The 16342-nt window shown below is 32.2% G+C and overlaps 1 protein-coding gene across 1 annotated transcript; it reads right to left on the bottom strand.

Moving 5' to 3' along the window:
* Positions 1–4154: 4154 nt before the first annotated feature.
* LOC114397039 (RING-box protein 1a-like) lies at positions 4155–10105 on the bottom strand. The gene is made up of 3 exons (XM_028359173.1): positions 9970–10105; positions 4298–4348; positions 4155–4201 (listed from the first exon to the last, which is right to left on the bottom strand). Exons 1-3 carry the CDS (start codon positions 10103–10105, stop codon positions 4155–4157), a joined length of 234 nt encoding a protein of 77 aa, XP_028214974.1.
* Between the last annotated feature and the right edge of the window lie 6237 nt (positions 10106–16342).

Raw genomic sequence — 16342 nt, 5'->3', positions numbered from 1 at the left:
TGACAAATAGTATTTATGTCACTTATAGTAAAATTATACAAACAACACTCTGACAAATATTATTTATGTCACTTACAGTCTAATGATACAAATAGCACCCTGACAAATAGTATTTATTTCGCTTAAAGTAAAATACCGACCCGTGCATCGCACGGGCACTCCACTAGTTGGAGATAAAGTGGGGGACCAATTTTGCAATTTTGCCTTTTAACTGCAGGATCAACTTTTATCATGGTTACCCGCTGTAAAAGTTGGATGAGCTCTATTATTTAAAATAAAATAACCTAAATGTCACTTGATTATATTATAGTATTTTTTTTTTACTTTCGTGGATTAGGTTTAAAAGTTTTATTTTATTTTTTTATGTTTTAAAAAGTTTTATTTTGATCATTTTTTGTTTTCTATTAATAATTTGAGTACTTCATTAATGTTTTAAATTTTAAAAGAATTAATTATTTTAATTATATTTAATATTCCGTCAAAATTTAAAATATTTATGGAGTAGTAATGTTTTTAGCCAAAAAAAAAATGATCAAAATGAAACTTTCGAAAACATAAAAGACCAAATTAAAACTTTTCAAACTTAATATACAAAAATAAAATAAAAAAACTAAAACATAATAAATCAAAATTGACATTTAAGTTGCGTTTAATACACTAAAATACAGAACAAGAAGAACATTACAAGACAAAAACACAAGTTACAAGACAATTTTTATCTTGTATATTGTTTGACCAATAATGGACAACACAAGTAAAATAATATAGAATTTTCTAAAATACTTAATATTAATTATCTTGATGCAATTTATATCAAATTTAATGTGTTTACCAAAATAAAGAACGAGAGATATTATAATAAAAAAATCTGGTGTTTCATTTTTAAAATGATTGTGTAGGTTAGTTACTATTTTTTTTGCTTATTAAAGAGATAAAGTAGGGATATATGTATTTTTTTTAATACTTGGCACCTGGAACAAAAAATTTTCCATATACTTGCATGATTTTCTAAGTAATAAAAATTAGAGATTTTATCCTATTCTCATTTGCTTCATTTGTGTTGTCCCTTGATCATTTTTCAAATAAAATGTGGAATAAAATATTTGTGTTGTCCAGTACCATAATTTTTAGGCTACAGATCACTTTTGGCGCATTATGTTTTAATATTGTTTCAATTTGGTACATTAAGTTTTAAAGTTTCATTTTGGTCCTCTATGTTTTTAAAAGTTTTATTTTGATACATTAAGTATTAAAAGTTTCATTTTTGGTCCTTTTATATTTTTGGAAATTTTATTTTGATCCTTTATGTTTTTCAAAGTTTCATTTTAGTTTTTTCTTCTAATTTCTGTTTGCAAATATTAGTGTTTTGTTAATTTTTAATTTTTAAATTAATTAATTTAAAATAATGGTGGCTAAAAATCGAAGCAACACCCAAAATCATTACCGCGAAGTCAAATTTGAAGTTTCTCGTCATCGTTGAAACCCAACATTATTGATCTTTGATATTGTTGGGTTGCAATGTGGCTCTCGGGTGACACAATGGTGTTGTTTGGTGATGAAGTTTGCGAATCTAATTTGTTTGTTGATGATGACAATAATGATGCGGAGGTTGTAGATCTAAGTGAACGGTGGTTGTATTATTTATGTTTGGTGATTATGGAGTTTGTAGAAAAAGATGATGGAGATTAGAAAAATAGGTGGTTGAATGCATTTTACGCTTCTAGAAAAAACACTTTTAACATCGGTTATTTTGGACATTCAACATCAGTTTTGAACCGATGTTGAAAGTACCAACGTTAACATCGATTATCAAAACTGATATTAAAATATACTATATGACATCGGTTTTCAAGAAAACCAATGTCGTATTATAAGAAATAAACTAAAAAAATGTAAATTATGCAAAAACCAACATCGATTTTGTTGAAAATCGATGTTATCATGCAAAAAATAACATCGATTTAAAAAAAAAAAACCGATGTTAAATATGCTTACGACATCGATTTTGGCCAAAACTGATGTAGAAAGTGTCTTTACAACATCGGTTTTGACCATAACCATTGTTGTAAATGCAGTTTCTACATCGGTTTTACACCAAATATATAATGTTTAATGCAAAAGAATCCTGAGATAAACCAAAAGTTGTTAAACTATAGAAATAAACACATAGAATTTAGAATAAGTTATAAAAATAATTTGGTTTCTAAGTTAGATTTGAATACAAACACAAGAGTTTTCCTAATACAAACACAGGGATTTGAATAGTCCAAGATATATATACCTGCATGAAAGCATTCCAATCTCTATAACCAAAACACATCTCTATATTACTATCTTAGACATGTTTCTCCAAACATGGAAAAAATCATAAAGATGCATCGAGAACTAAGCTAAAACCAGTTCACTTTGCAGCCCAATAGGTGCTTAAATTCATAATATCTCATATAACCACAATAGATCACTACTTAAGTTGATATATAAAAATATGTCTCACTTTTTTGTTATAATGGTGATCATAGAATCTCATTTGAAACTACCATTCAATAACTTTGAAAAATTAATTATTAATGCTAGTGTTGCACTTCGAAATGAAAAAAAAAATCATAAAAAAATATACAAATTTAACTTCCACTAGATAAACATGTAAGTTAAGAAAAATTAAATTAGTGAATGTTATATATGGGAGTTATGTTGCATCATGTGTACCGAAATTCGAATAAATGATTAGTTTTCTATTACTATAACTATAATACAATATCGCTAGTTTCTTAAATCGCATAAATCCTCATATGTTATAGTATGATACCTTCAATATGGATATATAATTATCTAATCCACATCTTCCAATACATGTCCCTATGATCAAATCAGTGCAACTAATCAATAAGTTAATAACACATAATAAACAAAATGGAAAATGTAAAGAAACTTGTAAGATTTGCAAAAAAATTACCTTTTTGTCCAAACAACAAGAAAAAATAGCAGAGCATTCAAGGAAAGGGAATACATTCATCTTAAGATAACAATACAACTCCCAATGTTATGCAATGGTCATCTCACCCATGGCGTTGTAGCAATAGAAATAATAGCAAATTTTGTTTTCAGGCTTATAAAATATCACTCCATAGTAAGGATGAACAACGATGAACTTTCCATCTCTATTGACTTCCTTAAAAACAACAATATCATACCTGGAGGACATACTTGACGGGTCTTGAGCCATCGGCTTATGCAATGGAAGTGAAAAGATGGTTACAAACTCCTCTACAAGATTCTGCTAGAGCAAGCAACAATTTGAGTAATCCTACTCTTGTTAAGCCATAACGTAACAAGTAAAGAAGCATATATACTAGGAGAAAGGACCCACACACTTTTTTAAAAATCCTAAAAAACATTCAATATGGATTTTTACCTTATGTTGCTCTGTGCGGGGAACAGGTATCTAATACAATATGCAAATGTGATAATATTTTGAAAAAATTAACAGTGACAATATATTGAATAAAATAAAAATTAAAAAATATATTTTCTAGATGTGGTTATCCTATCACAACTCAAAAACCCAAGCGAAATGCATTATGTCTCTCTTGCAACTTCACCACACCTTTATTCCCTACTGTTTCCCACTCCCTCGTTGTTGCCAAGGCCTACCACAAAAGTTGTCATCACAATAACTCATATGGTGAGGCCTGAGGATGAACACCTATTCTGCGTGATGATTTCAAGGAGGGTAAGATTGAAAGTGAAATATTCCTCGGGGGAGGTATTAAGTGATAGTGAGACTTTATGTTTATGGATTTTTTTAACTAACATTCATCACTTAGACTGTGGGTAATTCCATGGAGAAGTGTTCAACTCACTTCCTAATCATAATTTGTTTGCACCCAGAGAGGGTGATGTTCCCTTTAGACAAGTGTTCAACTCATTTCCTAATGAGTTTTACTTATGAAAAGACTATTTGCATGGCTTATATGAGTGTAAAACTCAACTTTACACGTGGGGTAGGGTGTTTATTTTATGATAAGAATGATGTCCAATCAAACAATTTCACAGCCACATGAATTTGAACTGGTGTTTGTGGCATCATGAAGATTAGGCAGCCAGATAAAAAGGAAAACACTAAAAGATGAAAAAATGTGCTTTACATTATATGCTTAAGAAGATGACTTTGCATTAGCCTGGTTGGCTTGGCACTCAATACCTAAACCAGTAATCAAAATCATATTGAATTAGGTTATTCTCTTAGAAGAATGATAACTCACAACACACAGATAATAAGTTGAATTAACACGCTTATAGAGATCCATGATATGGTTTCGACAAATAGTGCAATTATCCATGACAATATCTACAATGAAAGAATAATAAATTAAAAGAAAGAAAATAAAATTTGATGCAATCCTACCCCCAAGGGCATTGGATAGAAGACTCCCAGAAAATTGGGCCAGAGATGCAAGAGAAGGCCCTAGGGTTCTCATGAACCTTAGGGTAGATTTTGGGCCCATGGGCTAAGTATGAGCCCACTTATCTTTGTACATATTAGATTAAGATTTGATTGTTTTTGGGCCTTGTATTTAGGGCTTCATAATGTAGGTAGGGTACCATAGAAATGTAGGATTTTTTAGCCCATGTATTTTAGGCACCTAGACTAGTTTTTGTATTAGGGGTAGTTTTGTAATTTCACATACATTAAGTGAATATTTGATGTGTGTGTTGGGAAATAAATTTAATTGAATTGGGAGAAGCCCAATCCAATTAAATTTTAGAGGGGGAGGTGAGCATTTGCTTACTACACTCCATTGACACATCATATAGTCACATTTTGTGCATGTCCTTCATGCTTTACATGCCTTATGACACCTAAGCACACTTAGTGGAGAATATTGGACTTGATCTTAGATTAGTGGTCTGAACCATAGCTAAAATTTACTAATCATAATTTCTGAAATTTTGGCTCTAAAATTTGGCTCCACAAATTCAATTTCAAATTCAAGTGAAATTTGAATAGAAATTCAAATTTCCCTTCAATTTTGTATGACACTTAGGCTATAAATAGAGGCCATGTTTGTGCATTTTTTTTAACTTTGATCATTTGATAATTACACTTCAAAGTTTAAATCTCATTTGAGTCACAAAATTTCATGCTCCTTCTCTCCTTCTCCCACCACTCATCTTCTCCTTCCTTCAAGCTCTTATCCATGGCTTCCTTGGTGGTGAGCTTCTTCTTGACATATCTTCTCCTTGAAGTGGCATCTGCAACCATCTTTCTTCCTTCTCCATTCCACTGCCATTGATATTCAAGAAGCAAAGGACTCCATTGATGAAGAAGATCCAAGGCCTACAAGCTCCACATGGAGCTATGTCATGTGGTATCAAGAGCATCTTCATTTAGGTGATGTTCTTTTGCTTCCTCTATCTTTTGGTTCGGTCAATTCACTTTGATTCCTTGTTCTTCATCTTATTCTCCATGTATATCCTCCATTGTCTTGTGGTTTGGTGTTGTTTAGAGTAGATTCAAAAAAATAAACCGATTAAATATTAGATCTACACTTGTTCTTGCATTTCTATGTTTCAAATTTTGTAGATCTACTCTTGAATCATGTTTTTGTGTTGATTTTAGGTTCTATCATTTTTCAGTCATAATCTTCTTGTGATGAACCTTTAGATCTAATTTTTTTTCCAAAATAATGATTATAAAAAAACACAAAAATCTAAGTGTAAATCACTTAATCCATGTTGTCTTAGAGTCATGTTTAGTCATAATAATTGTCACATTATGTTGATTTTGTTGATTGAATTCTAAGTGTAAATCTAAGTGTGAATTATGATTTTGTTGATCTAAGTGTAAATCTAAGTGTGAATTTTGATTTTGTTGATTGAATTCTAGATACATTTGTTCATGTATTCTTGTCATTCTTAGCCTATCTTTTGAATTTTGAGTCTAATTCATGCATGTTATTTAGTTCATAACATGTTCCAAATCAATTCCTAGAAGTAGTCTTGTTGTTGAACATTGTTTTATTTTCTAAGTTTCCTATATGATGCCTATGAAGAAATTGAGTTGTGGTGCTGAGTTGTGGCTGGATTTGTGAATCAAAATAAGTCTTAAGCTCTCTTGAATTGTGTTATTCAAGACAATTGAACATAAGCAAACACAAATTGTAACTATCTAAGCCTTAAGCAGCATAAACACTACTCTTGATTTCTAGGTTTAAATCGCTGGTACTGGTAGCTTGAACATACGAACTTGTAAAAATTATTAGGAATTGGTCACTACGAATTTTGAGCTTAAATTATTATTGAATTTTCTAGACATCTGGAAAAAAATTAGAAAAAAGAACCAAGTGATTTGGATAAAAGGAAAAAATACAAAAAAATCACACAAGTTGGTAGGAAAATTAGTGTCTAGGAAAAAAAAGTGAAAGGGAAGTGTGCTTATTGTTTTGGCTCGAAATTTGTTCTATAATTGATGCCTATTTTATATCAATCTTAGTTCTAAAATTTAAATTTAAAATTAGTGTGAAATAAAGTGCCAAAACTAGAGGTTTCTTGAGTCTTTTTTTTTTACTCTACTCTAGAGCCATTCTATGTTTCTCTTTGAGTCCTAGCTTGCTTTTATGTTTTTTTCATTGCTTTAATTGTTGAATAATCCTTGAAAATTTATCTTGTTAAAACTCTATTGATTTTAGCTTTCATTTCATTTTTTGGTCTTGGGTTATTGCTTGTGTCTTTGTTTCCTTGTTTGTGGGTTGGCATATAGGGAATTGGAAAGGAGGATTGGTGCCATCCCTTAAAGAATTTGAGTCAAGAAGTAAGGGGCCAACCACCTTAAGAGCTATTGGACTAAGAAGCACTCCAAATTGAGTGAATCACCAAAGAGAGCACAACCACCAAAATTGAGGACTGTTTTGTAATTGGCAATTTACTTACCTTCACTGCTTTCAAATTTTGTAACAAAAAGTCCTTTCATTGGAAATGTGTTGGGAGCCTCCAATAGGTTACCAAACTTCCATTCGTGTGTAATAATTTTAGGCAATTTTTCCCTTAGGATAGTGAGTGTTTTGTTGGGAACCTTAAGTGTGGCCATCCAAACACTCTTAGGATCCGTCTAGTTTACATTTCTTGCACTTTAATTTCTTGCTTACTTTCATAGCTTATTTTCTTTACTAGTCACACCTATTTTATCTTGTTATTACATAATACTTTCTTCTTTCTTATCACACTTATATTAAGTTCTTTTGAACCCTAACTTTTACCTTTTGCAAACCCCCAACAAGAAAGAACCACAACTTAGGAACCAACATGAGTCATCATTCATCTAGTGTTAATGGTGAGGGTACTAGTCATAAGGACCCTCTATCTAGAATCTTAGATGAGTTGAGTTCCCTCAAGTTATGGAAAGAAAAAATAGAAAGAAAATAAAAAGGAAAAGAGAGGGTAGAAATAAATCAAGATGAAAGGGAACAAATAAGGAAAGAAGAAAGAAGGAAAATACTAAAAGAACTAAGAAAAGAAAAACATGCCTCCTATAATATTCATGACCCTTGCAAGAGCCTAAGTGAAGAAATTCGTGACTTTTATGAAGGAAGACATAGGTCACATCTTAGACCTCACTCCCATAGGAGAGAAAAGGAAAGAAAGCCTCAAGAGGCTAACATTAACCTCCCATACTTCCTTGGGAAGGACAATGTAGAGGCTTACTTAGATTGGGAAATAAGGGTAGAGCAACAACTTAAAAGGAAGTCTACTTCAAAATCTTATGGCCCTTACTCTTATCCAAAGAAAGACCAAGGTCAAGGAATCTTAAGGGTGGCACCTTCTAAGCCCAAAGATTATAAGGGGAAGACAATAGAAAAGCAACCCCCTAAGGCTAGTATGCAAGAGAAGACTAGCTCTATAAAGTGCTTTAAATGTCTTGGAAGAGGACACATTACTTCTCAATGCCGCACCAAGAAAATCATGATTATGAGGGGCCAAGACATTTATAGTAGCCAAGATGAGGCTACTACTTCGCCTTCCTCTAGTGAAAGTGAAGAAGCAAAAGGGGAAGAATCTAGTGAAGAAATCTACCCCCAAGATGAAGGAAAACCTTTAATGGTTAAGGAGGTAAATGTCTCCTCCAAGAGGTTAGCTAAGGAAAGTAATTTTGCAATAAAGACAACCATTAAAGAAACTTCCCCTCTTAGACAACCTCCACATCTTCTCCTTTGTAAAAAGACACTTGTTAGCACTACCACACCTCTTGGGCTTGAGATTATTCCTCAAGTAAAAGAGTTGTCGTATGAGGGTTTGGTTTGTAAGAGCTTAAATCCTTGTGCTTTGTTGGTGCCCAAAATAGGTATTGTGAGGCACCAAATCCCTATGATAGGTGGTATGATTAATGTGTTGAGGGGTGCAACCCTCTTTTGTAAAATCACCCATGCATCTAACATCTTCATGATTCACATACATAGGGACTCATTAAGTAGGTTTTTTCTTTTTTTTTTTCAATACAAATCTAGATGCTCATATGGGACACCTTAGGTTTGTTATACTTTTTGGTAGGAGTAATCAACATGAAAATATATAAAAAAGGTATGTTTTATTGCATTACTTTCTATAATTTTTTAAATGGTGATCAAGGGGTTCCCACGAATCCTAAGAGAATAAAGGTCATTCATGAGTGGCCCACTCCACCAAGTATAAGAAAAATTTGAGGTTTCCATGACTTAACAAACTTTTACATTTTACAAAAGGTTTGTCCCATATTTTTCTATACTTATAGCACCACTCATTGAGATGGTGAGGAACCATGTTCCCTCATGGGAAGATGCTCAAGAAATGGGTTTTCAGACATTACCTTACTCCAACATACCAAACACCACTAATATATATGTTTTTATTCTTTTTACAGGTGTTGGGGAAAGAAGCCCAGAGTTTAAAGAACCTATGGATTTAAGGTCAAATCCTTTTCAAGGGGGAGGGAATGATGCAATCCTACCCCCTAAGGGAATTGGATAGAAGACTCCAAGAAGATTGGGTCAGAGATGCAAGAGAAGGTCCTAGGGTTTTCATGAGCCTTAGGGTAGATTTCGGGCACATGGGCTAAGTATGAGCCCACTTATCTTTGTACATATTAGATTAAGGTTTCATTATTTTTGGGCTTGTATTTAAGTCTTCATAATGTAGGTAGGGTACCCTAGAAATGTAGGATATTTTAGCCCATGTATTTTAGGGCAACTAGACTAGTTTTTGTATTAGGGGTAGTTTTATAATTTCACAAGCATTAAGTGAATATTTGATGTGTGTGTTGGGAAATAAATTTAATTGAATTGGAAGAAGCCCAATCCAATTAAATTTTAGAGGAGGAGGTGAGCATTTGCTTGCTACACTCCATTGCCACTCATATAGTCACACTTTGTGCATGTCTTTCATGCTTTACATGACTCATGACACCTAAACACACTTAGTGGAGAATCTTGGACTTGATATTGGATTAGTGGCCTGAACCATAGCTAAAATTCACTAATCATAATTAGTGAAAATTTGGCTCCACAAATTCAATTTCAAATTCAAGTGAAATTTGAATAGAAAAATTCAAATTTCCCTCCAATTTTGTGTGACACTTAGGCTATAAATAGAGACCATGTGTGTGCATTTTTTCAACTGTGATCATTTGAGAATTACACTTCAAATTTCAGACCTCATTTGAGGTATAAAATTTTGTGCTCCTTCTCTCTATCTCCCACCACTCATTTTCTCTTTCCTTCAAGCTCTTATCCATGGCTTCCTATGGTTGTGAGCTTCTTCTTGATTCATCTTCTCCTTGAAGTGGTGTCTCCAACCATATTTCTTCCTTCTCTATTCCGCTGCCATTGATATTCAAGAAGCAAAGGACTCTATTGATGAAGAAGATCCAAGGCCTACAAGCTCCACATGGAGCTACGTCGTGACAAATTAGGGTTTGGGAAAACATTGAGAGTGACGCACCCCAAGCCCAGAGAGAAACCACATTCCACTTCTTGATATCGAACCGCTTCGGCTTTTTGGTGGATGAAGAAGGACCACCGCTGCTAGAGGCTTCGTCGGTCAGAAACACGGTCACGTCGAAATCTAGTGTGGCCATGATGCCTCTCGGACTCAGTCAGAGTTTTCAGCCTTGGGAATAAAAATTCTAAATACTAATTTCTAATGTTTTATATTAACGAAGCCATCAAACCCTGTATTTTTTATATGCACAAACTAATTCAATGTAAAATGGTGTTGACTGATGGGAGAGAATCACACAAAAACATTGAGAAAATATCCTATAAATATCATGGTATACTCGTTATTCTTTAGAGATTATACTTGCTAGAAAACCATTAACAATGGCCAATTATCCAACTCTGCAAGTTAATCTGCATTATGAACCAAACTTACTACAATTTAAGATTAGGCTTGTGGATGACGCGAACATGGGAACAATGAAGCACTTTGAGTACTTGTTCTACGTTGATTTTGAGGCCTCCATGGCTGAGGTTAGGGTAGTGGAGAAGTGTGAGATGAAGAGAGTGGTGGGAAAGGAAAAAGGAAAGACGCTTGGAGGGGAGCTCGAGAGGCTTTAGGGGATAGGGTGTCAGAGAAGAATATGGTAGCGCATAAGTGGGTAAGAGAGTTTTTAGAAAAAGTGACAACATCAGATTTTCAATAACCGATGTTGTGTATATTTCTTAAATGATTAACATCGGTTTTTGAAAAAACCGATGTTAATCAAATCAATTTATTTACAAAAATACCACCGCCCTTTTGTTAACATCAATTTTATTAAAAACCGATGTTAGAGTAGTGATGTTGAAAGTATTTTTTTTAGTAGTGTTAAAAAGATAGTGGTGATTTGTAGCTCACGTTTGTTAATGGAAATAAGAAAAAATGACCAAAATGAAACTTTTGAGAACATAAAGGATCAAAATAAAAATTTTAAAACTTAATGTACCAAAATGAAACTTTTGTAAACATAAAAGACAAAAACAAAACTTTCAAAAACATATAGAATCATAATGAAACATTTAAAACTTGATATACTAAAATAAAATAATACTAAAATATAATGGACCAAAACTAATATTTAACCTATTTTTTTAATGAATCAAACAAACAAGTTAGGCTAAAAGAAACAATCGACATGTATTCATGTATCCCAACATCGCACTACTTTATTCGGATTGCACCCCGATTATCAACTTCTTTGCTATTGTTACAGTTTTTGTAGGATAAGCATTTATTATATGTCTAATATTTTATAGAGTTAAAAAATTATAAATTAAAATTTTTCATGTAAAACATATTTTATTTTGTACCCAATTATTATACACAATTTAAATGTTGTTGTTGACTTGTTTGTGATTGTAATGATAACTAATTTCTTTTTCTTAAAAAATTCTAAAATTTATAATATACAACTCAAATTCGAGAAACGTCCCTACAGAGTGGTTGTGTGTGTAGATCTCTTACTTTATCGCCATAAGACTTGGATGAGATAAATCAGAAAAGAGAAAAAGTTTATCTTCACTGATTAATAGATAAAGATCAATCAAGATTATGCATGAATTTATGACCTTAGATAAGATAAGATTGGATCTAATTTTATCATATCATGGTTGATTAAGGAAATTAGGCACATGGACTTAATATAACCATCGTGTAAACAATCCTAAGGGTTTTAGGTAACTCACTTGATTCTAGCTCATTATTGATACGTGTCTCCTACTTCTGCATCATTGGTTTGAGTGTCAAAGTGTCTTCATAGGTACAACTCCCCATCGTACTTGAAAGAGGCTTAAGGAGCAACACCATAAATGAGGTTTTGTCAATTTCAGTAGGAACATATATTATAAAATAAAGTATAACATATACGATAATATGAAATATAAAATTTGTAATTTGACAACTCAATTTAAATCTCATTAGAATGTCAATTATGTTTTTTTACTGTGAGTGCCAATTAAATATTAGTGATTGTGAAAGTACAACAATTAATAGGATCTATATTAGGATTTAGAACACCAAAAATAATAATAAGTAATTATAAATTACATATTTCTTGAAGACATCTTCTAGAGCAATCACTTGATCTATGGAAGCACACACACAAGCAAGTGTATACATCAAGAATAAAATTTTCCTTAGTTTCACCTCTTTTCAAAAGCTCTTGGGTGGAACAATGAGTCATCATAAAGGCCTTGAGGTCAGGTGGGATCTTACCCTTATTTAAATAGATAGGTAACCTAAATATCCAACCATCAATGGTATTGCACCCATTAAACCCTACACACAAACTCAATGCACTTGCCTATTGGGCTTGACCCAATAAACATATAAACACATGATGATTCCCAAAGCCCAAATTGAAAAACTTAATTAAAATTGGGCTTATAGGAAAGAATATATTAGGTCATACATTCAACTCATATTTTAATAAAAGAAAATACGTCAATCAATAGAAGGTCAAACAAAGAAAATTCTAACAAATAGTACATACATTGTGTTATAAATATGACATGTGCCCTGTAACATTGTGATTTTATTAATGCATGGTTAAGTAACTTAATTAAATTACAAGAATAATTAAATCTATTTTATGTTGTTGAAAGATATAAATGAAGTAAGTGATGTTTATGTTTTTGTGAGAAGTGGGCCAAGTATGGTAGAGTTTTAGTTGGGCTATGGGTTTAGTGAGGAAATTCCATTTCCTCACTCCTTCTATTTCTTTATGAGCTACCCCTTTGTGTTTCCAAGAGGGACACCCTCATTCCTTTCCCCTCATTTTCATAAAAAAGTTCTCATCATTTCCTCTTCTCTCAAGAGTTGTCTCATTATCTCATTTTCTCCACCATCCACAAGGAGATCCCTCACTCAATCTCAAGGATGAAGATTATTTTCCCCCTTTTACTTGAGTTTGTAGTCATTGTTGGAGGGTAAGATTTCTTTCTTTCCTCTTTCTCTTTTCTATGAGTAGACCCATAATGGGTATTTGTGAAAAAACCTCATTAGTTTTGGTGGGTAGTGTTTTCCATGGGTTTGAGTGATGCTGATGCTATTGTGGGAGAAGAAGTCCTCTCTTGTTGAGCTCAAGTTGTCTCCTTTATCTCCTCTTTTTTAATACCTAAGATTGGAGACAATAGGTAAAGGAATCTCTAAATTTGAATGGATGAATGCTTTGACAGTGTGCATTATGCATTGGATGATGATGGTTTTGATATTTGTTGATGTGTATGACCACAGATGAGTCCTTGCATAGGGTTGGGATGGGTGGGTATACCATTGTTGGCCATGGAGTTTGCAATTCGCAACTTCATTTTTGTTTTGGCCCAACTAGAGTTTTGTTTCAACTGGGCCAGAGTGAAACATTTCAAATTTATCGACTATAGAAATAATAATTGAAAGACATCTTTTAAGAAATAGTTGTTATAATTAATGGTTAAAGGAGACTCTTAGGAATTATCAATAACAAAAACTTTGTAATAGGATTTGATGAAAATAAGATAATAGGACCTAAATAGGGAGCCAAGGCCCGGGTTGGGCCAATGCTCAAAAGACACCCACACACCCTCATGACTTTTATAAAGAGAGAAAGGGAGAGTTAGAGAGAGAAAGTGATAGAAAGAAAGAAAGAGTTAAAAAGAAGGAGGAGAAAAGGAAGAAGAAAAGGAGAAGAGGAATAGGGTAAGTGCTTTTCCTTTAGCTCCATTGACTCCTTGTTTGTGATTGTTTTCTCCTCTTTCCCTTTTTTCCCCTTTTGAAGCCTAAGTTAGGAAGTTTATGGATTTTGATGATTAGGCTTGATTGACAAGTTGTTTGAGAAGTTTAATCAGTTAGAAATACAATAGAAGTGTTTAGGACTTAATATCTGAGCTTGGGGATGTAGCACCCTTCTACCCCAATATACATACACTTGTAATATTTTCTAAATACATTTGTAGCAGAATTTAATTAAAAGGAGGTATCGACTTTTTTTAAAAAACACTTATTTCACGGTAAGAGTATTACATTCCTAATATTTGTAAATTTAAAGAAAACAAATCAATAAATAATGTAACTCCATGTTAAACAAATCTTGGTGCTCCAAAGTCCATACAGACCATATTAAATAAAATATGGTGAAAAGTTACTCATTAATTTAATTCTTAGAAAAATAAATAAAACCTTTGTCCCAATGTTACATTATTTTAGAGCATCCATAACCTTAAAATTAATAGTAATATAAAGTGGAGACCTAAATCTCTCATGTAGCATCATCATCGTAACCTTATAAAGACTCACCTGCAAGGGTGGCATTCAGCCCAAACACAAACAAGACAAACAGACGGGGAGTGAGATACATCTCATAATGAATTTAAAACATTAAGGAAGTCATAAAGATATATGATACATTTATAAACAATTGCGTTCCACAACACGAGCGTGCCTAATCCAAATCAAACATTCCAATACAAACTTAACAACATATAAGAAGACTTAACTGAGTAGAGGCTAGTGTTCTCCTTCATCCACACCCATTTGTCCTCCTCACTCATAATCAAATTTATACTTCTTAAGTCACTTTTCTTCTAACTAAATATATGTTTCTTCTACTGAAATAGAGATTTTCTCCATTCCCATCTCCACAATCAATTTCCCTCCCTCCAGTCACTTAAATTTGCTGCTTTGACTTTTGTGGCCATTGCAATATTGTATAATCTAGTATACTTTGTATATATGAAAATAAGTTCCTTGCACGCAAAGGTTTTACCAAAATAAATGTATCCCCCCACCCACCTTCTCACAAACTGTGTGTGAAAACCACTATTATCTAAACCTATTAAATCTACCTAGATAATTTATATATATATATATTCACTATTTGGAACACCTCCCCTTCAAATGCCTGACTCTTTCTTCCCTCTCATACTTATGTTTCATATCTTGTATCACAATTATTATTGATCTTGCTTCATTTTTTATCACCATTTTTTTAATAATGCTAAATTAGATGCCCTAATTTTTGTCACTCCATGTCCACCTTCTTCCTTTTCCTTACAGAATTACTCCTAGGTTACCTAATGTACTTCCCTAACACCCTCACCACAAAATAATAAATATTCAAGTAAAGGTATGATACCTTCTAGAGTGTTGAACCAAGAACGAAAATAGATCGGGTGGGACAATGCGATTGCTCTGCAACCTATGAAAATGTGAATGTTATTCCACTATTTCAATTTATTTCTCACTATATCCACTACAGGCCTCCAAGTAGGCCCAACCCTGGGAGTGTTTTGAGTGGCTATGACACTAGGCTCATGACTGAGGAGGGGCCCAAAAAAATTAAAAATAAAATTAATTTCTTTTGCAATAACTTAATCATGTAGGTTTTTTTAAAGGCCTTTTTCAATTACTAATTTCAACTTATCCAAGCATTAAAGTTAACAAAAAATTATTTTTCTAAAAAATTAACATCTATTCGCATGTAATATTTTGTATGCATATATATTAATTTTTTTAGTAGAGAAATATTTTATATGTCTATTTTTTTGTGTGTGGAACATATTTTTATATTTTAGAATAAACTTAAATACATTTTTTATACTTTAAATTGGGTCATCATTGTGTTTGGACCCCTATATTTAAATTTGGTGTTTCTAGTCACTTAATTTCAAAAAATATTCCTATAGTTCCTACTTATAGGTTTATGGCGGTTTGGATACACAATTTATGAAAGTTTTATTACTGTATGAGAGACTAATAAAAGTATTATTTTTTTCAAATTAAAAATCTAAAAAGACAATTTTAAGAAACAAAAATTAACAATAACATAAATTGATCACGAGACTAAAAACATATTTAACCCTTTATAGGTCTCTCTATTATTTCGCCTTAACCAATGAAATGTGAGGTCTGACCCTATCTAGCCTATTTTCCTCGGTTTGTCTGTAGCAAAATTAAACATATTTTTATAAATTGATAATATCATTTTACAAAAACTTAATTTTAGAATTCTTAAAAACATTCAACTATTTTGAAAAATAATAATTAATAGTTTATTAATGAATTGAATGAGTCTTATGTTTTTAACAAAAAGAAAATGACAATATCTTTAATTAACTTTCCTAATATATTTTCAAAAATAAGGAAATTGTATTTTAAATGTTAAATAAGATATAACTTTCCATTAAAAAATAGGATATAATTTTAAATATTATGTAAATCTTGAGTTTTTTTTTTTTAAACGTGCATTTTAAGTTCATGTTTTTTAGCTTTGTTAGTTTCCGCCAAAGAACTTGGCTAAGCCAGATTTAGTATAACATCTTCTCCTGACCATGCTTTTGTATAACAAAACTCAAATATG

This window comes from Glycine soja, chromosome 18 (assembly GCF_004193775.1).
Source record: "Glycine soja cultivar W05 chromosome 18, ASM419377v2, whole genome shotgun sequence".
NCBI lineage: Eukaryota > Viridiplantae > Streptophyta > Magnoliopsida > Fabales > Fabaceae > Glycine > Glycine soja.
Note: the sequence above shows the minus strand (reverse complement) of the source record. Positions and strands in the feature narration are given on the sequence as shown.

Bases quoted from the DNA above. Each gene is read 5' to 3' on its own strand.
- LOC114397039 (XM_028359173.1), bottom strand. From the start codon at position 10,105: ATGGCCACACTAGATTTCGACGTGACCGTGTTTCTGACCGACGAAGCC. The intron at 4,349-9,969 runs GTGCGTCACTCT...CTTTCATTGTAG, and splicing joins GGTTTCTCTCTGGGCTTGGG to ATATTGTCATGGATAATTGC. The intron at 4,202-4,297 runs ATAAGCGTGTTA...TTACTGGTTTAG, and splicing joins AAACCATATCATGGATCTCT to GTATTGAGTGCCAAGCCAAC.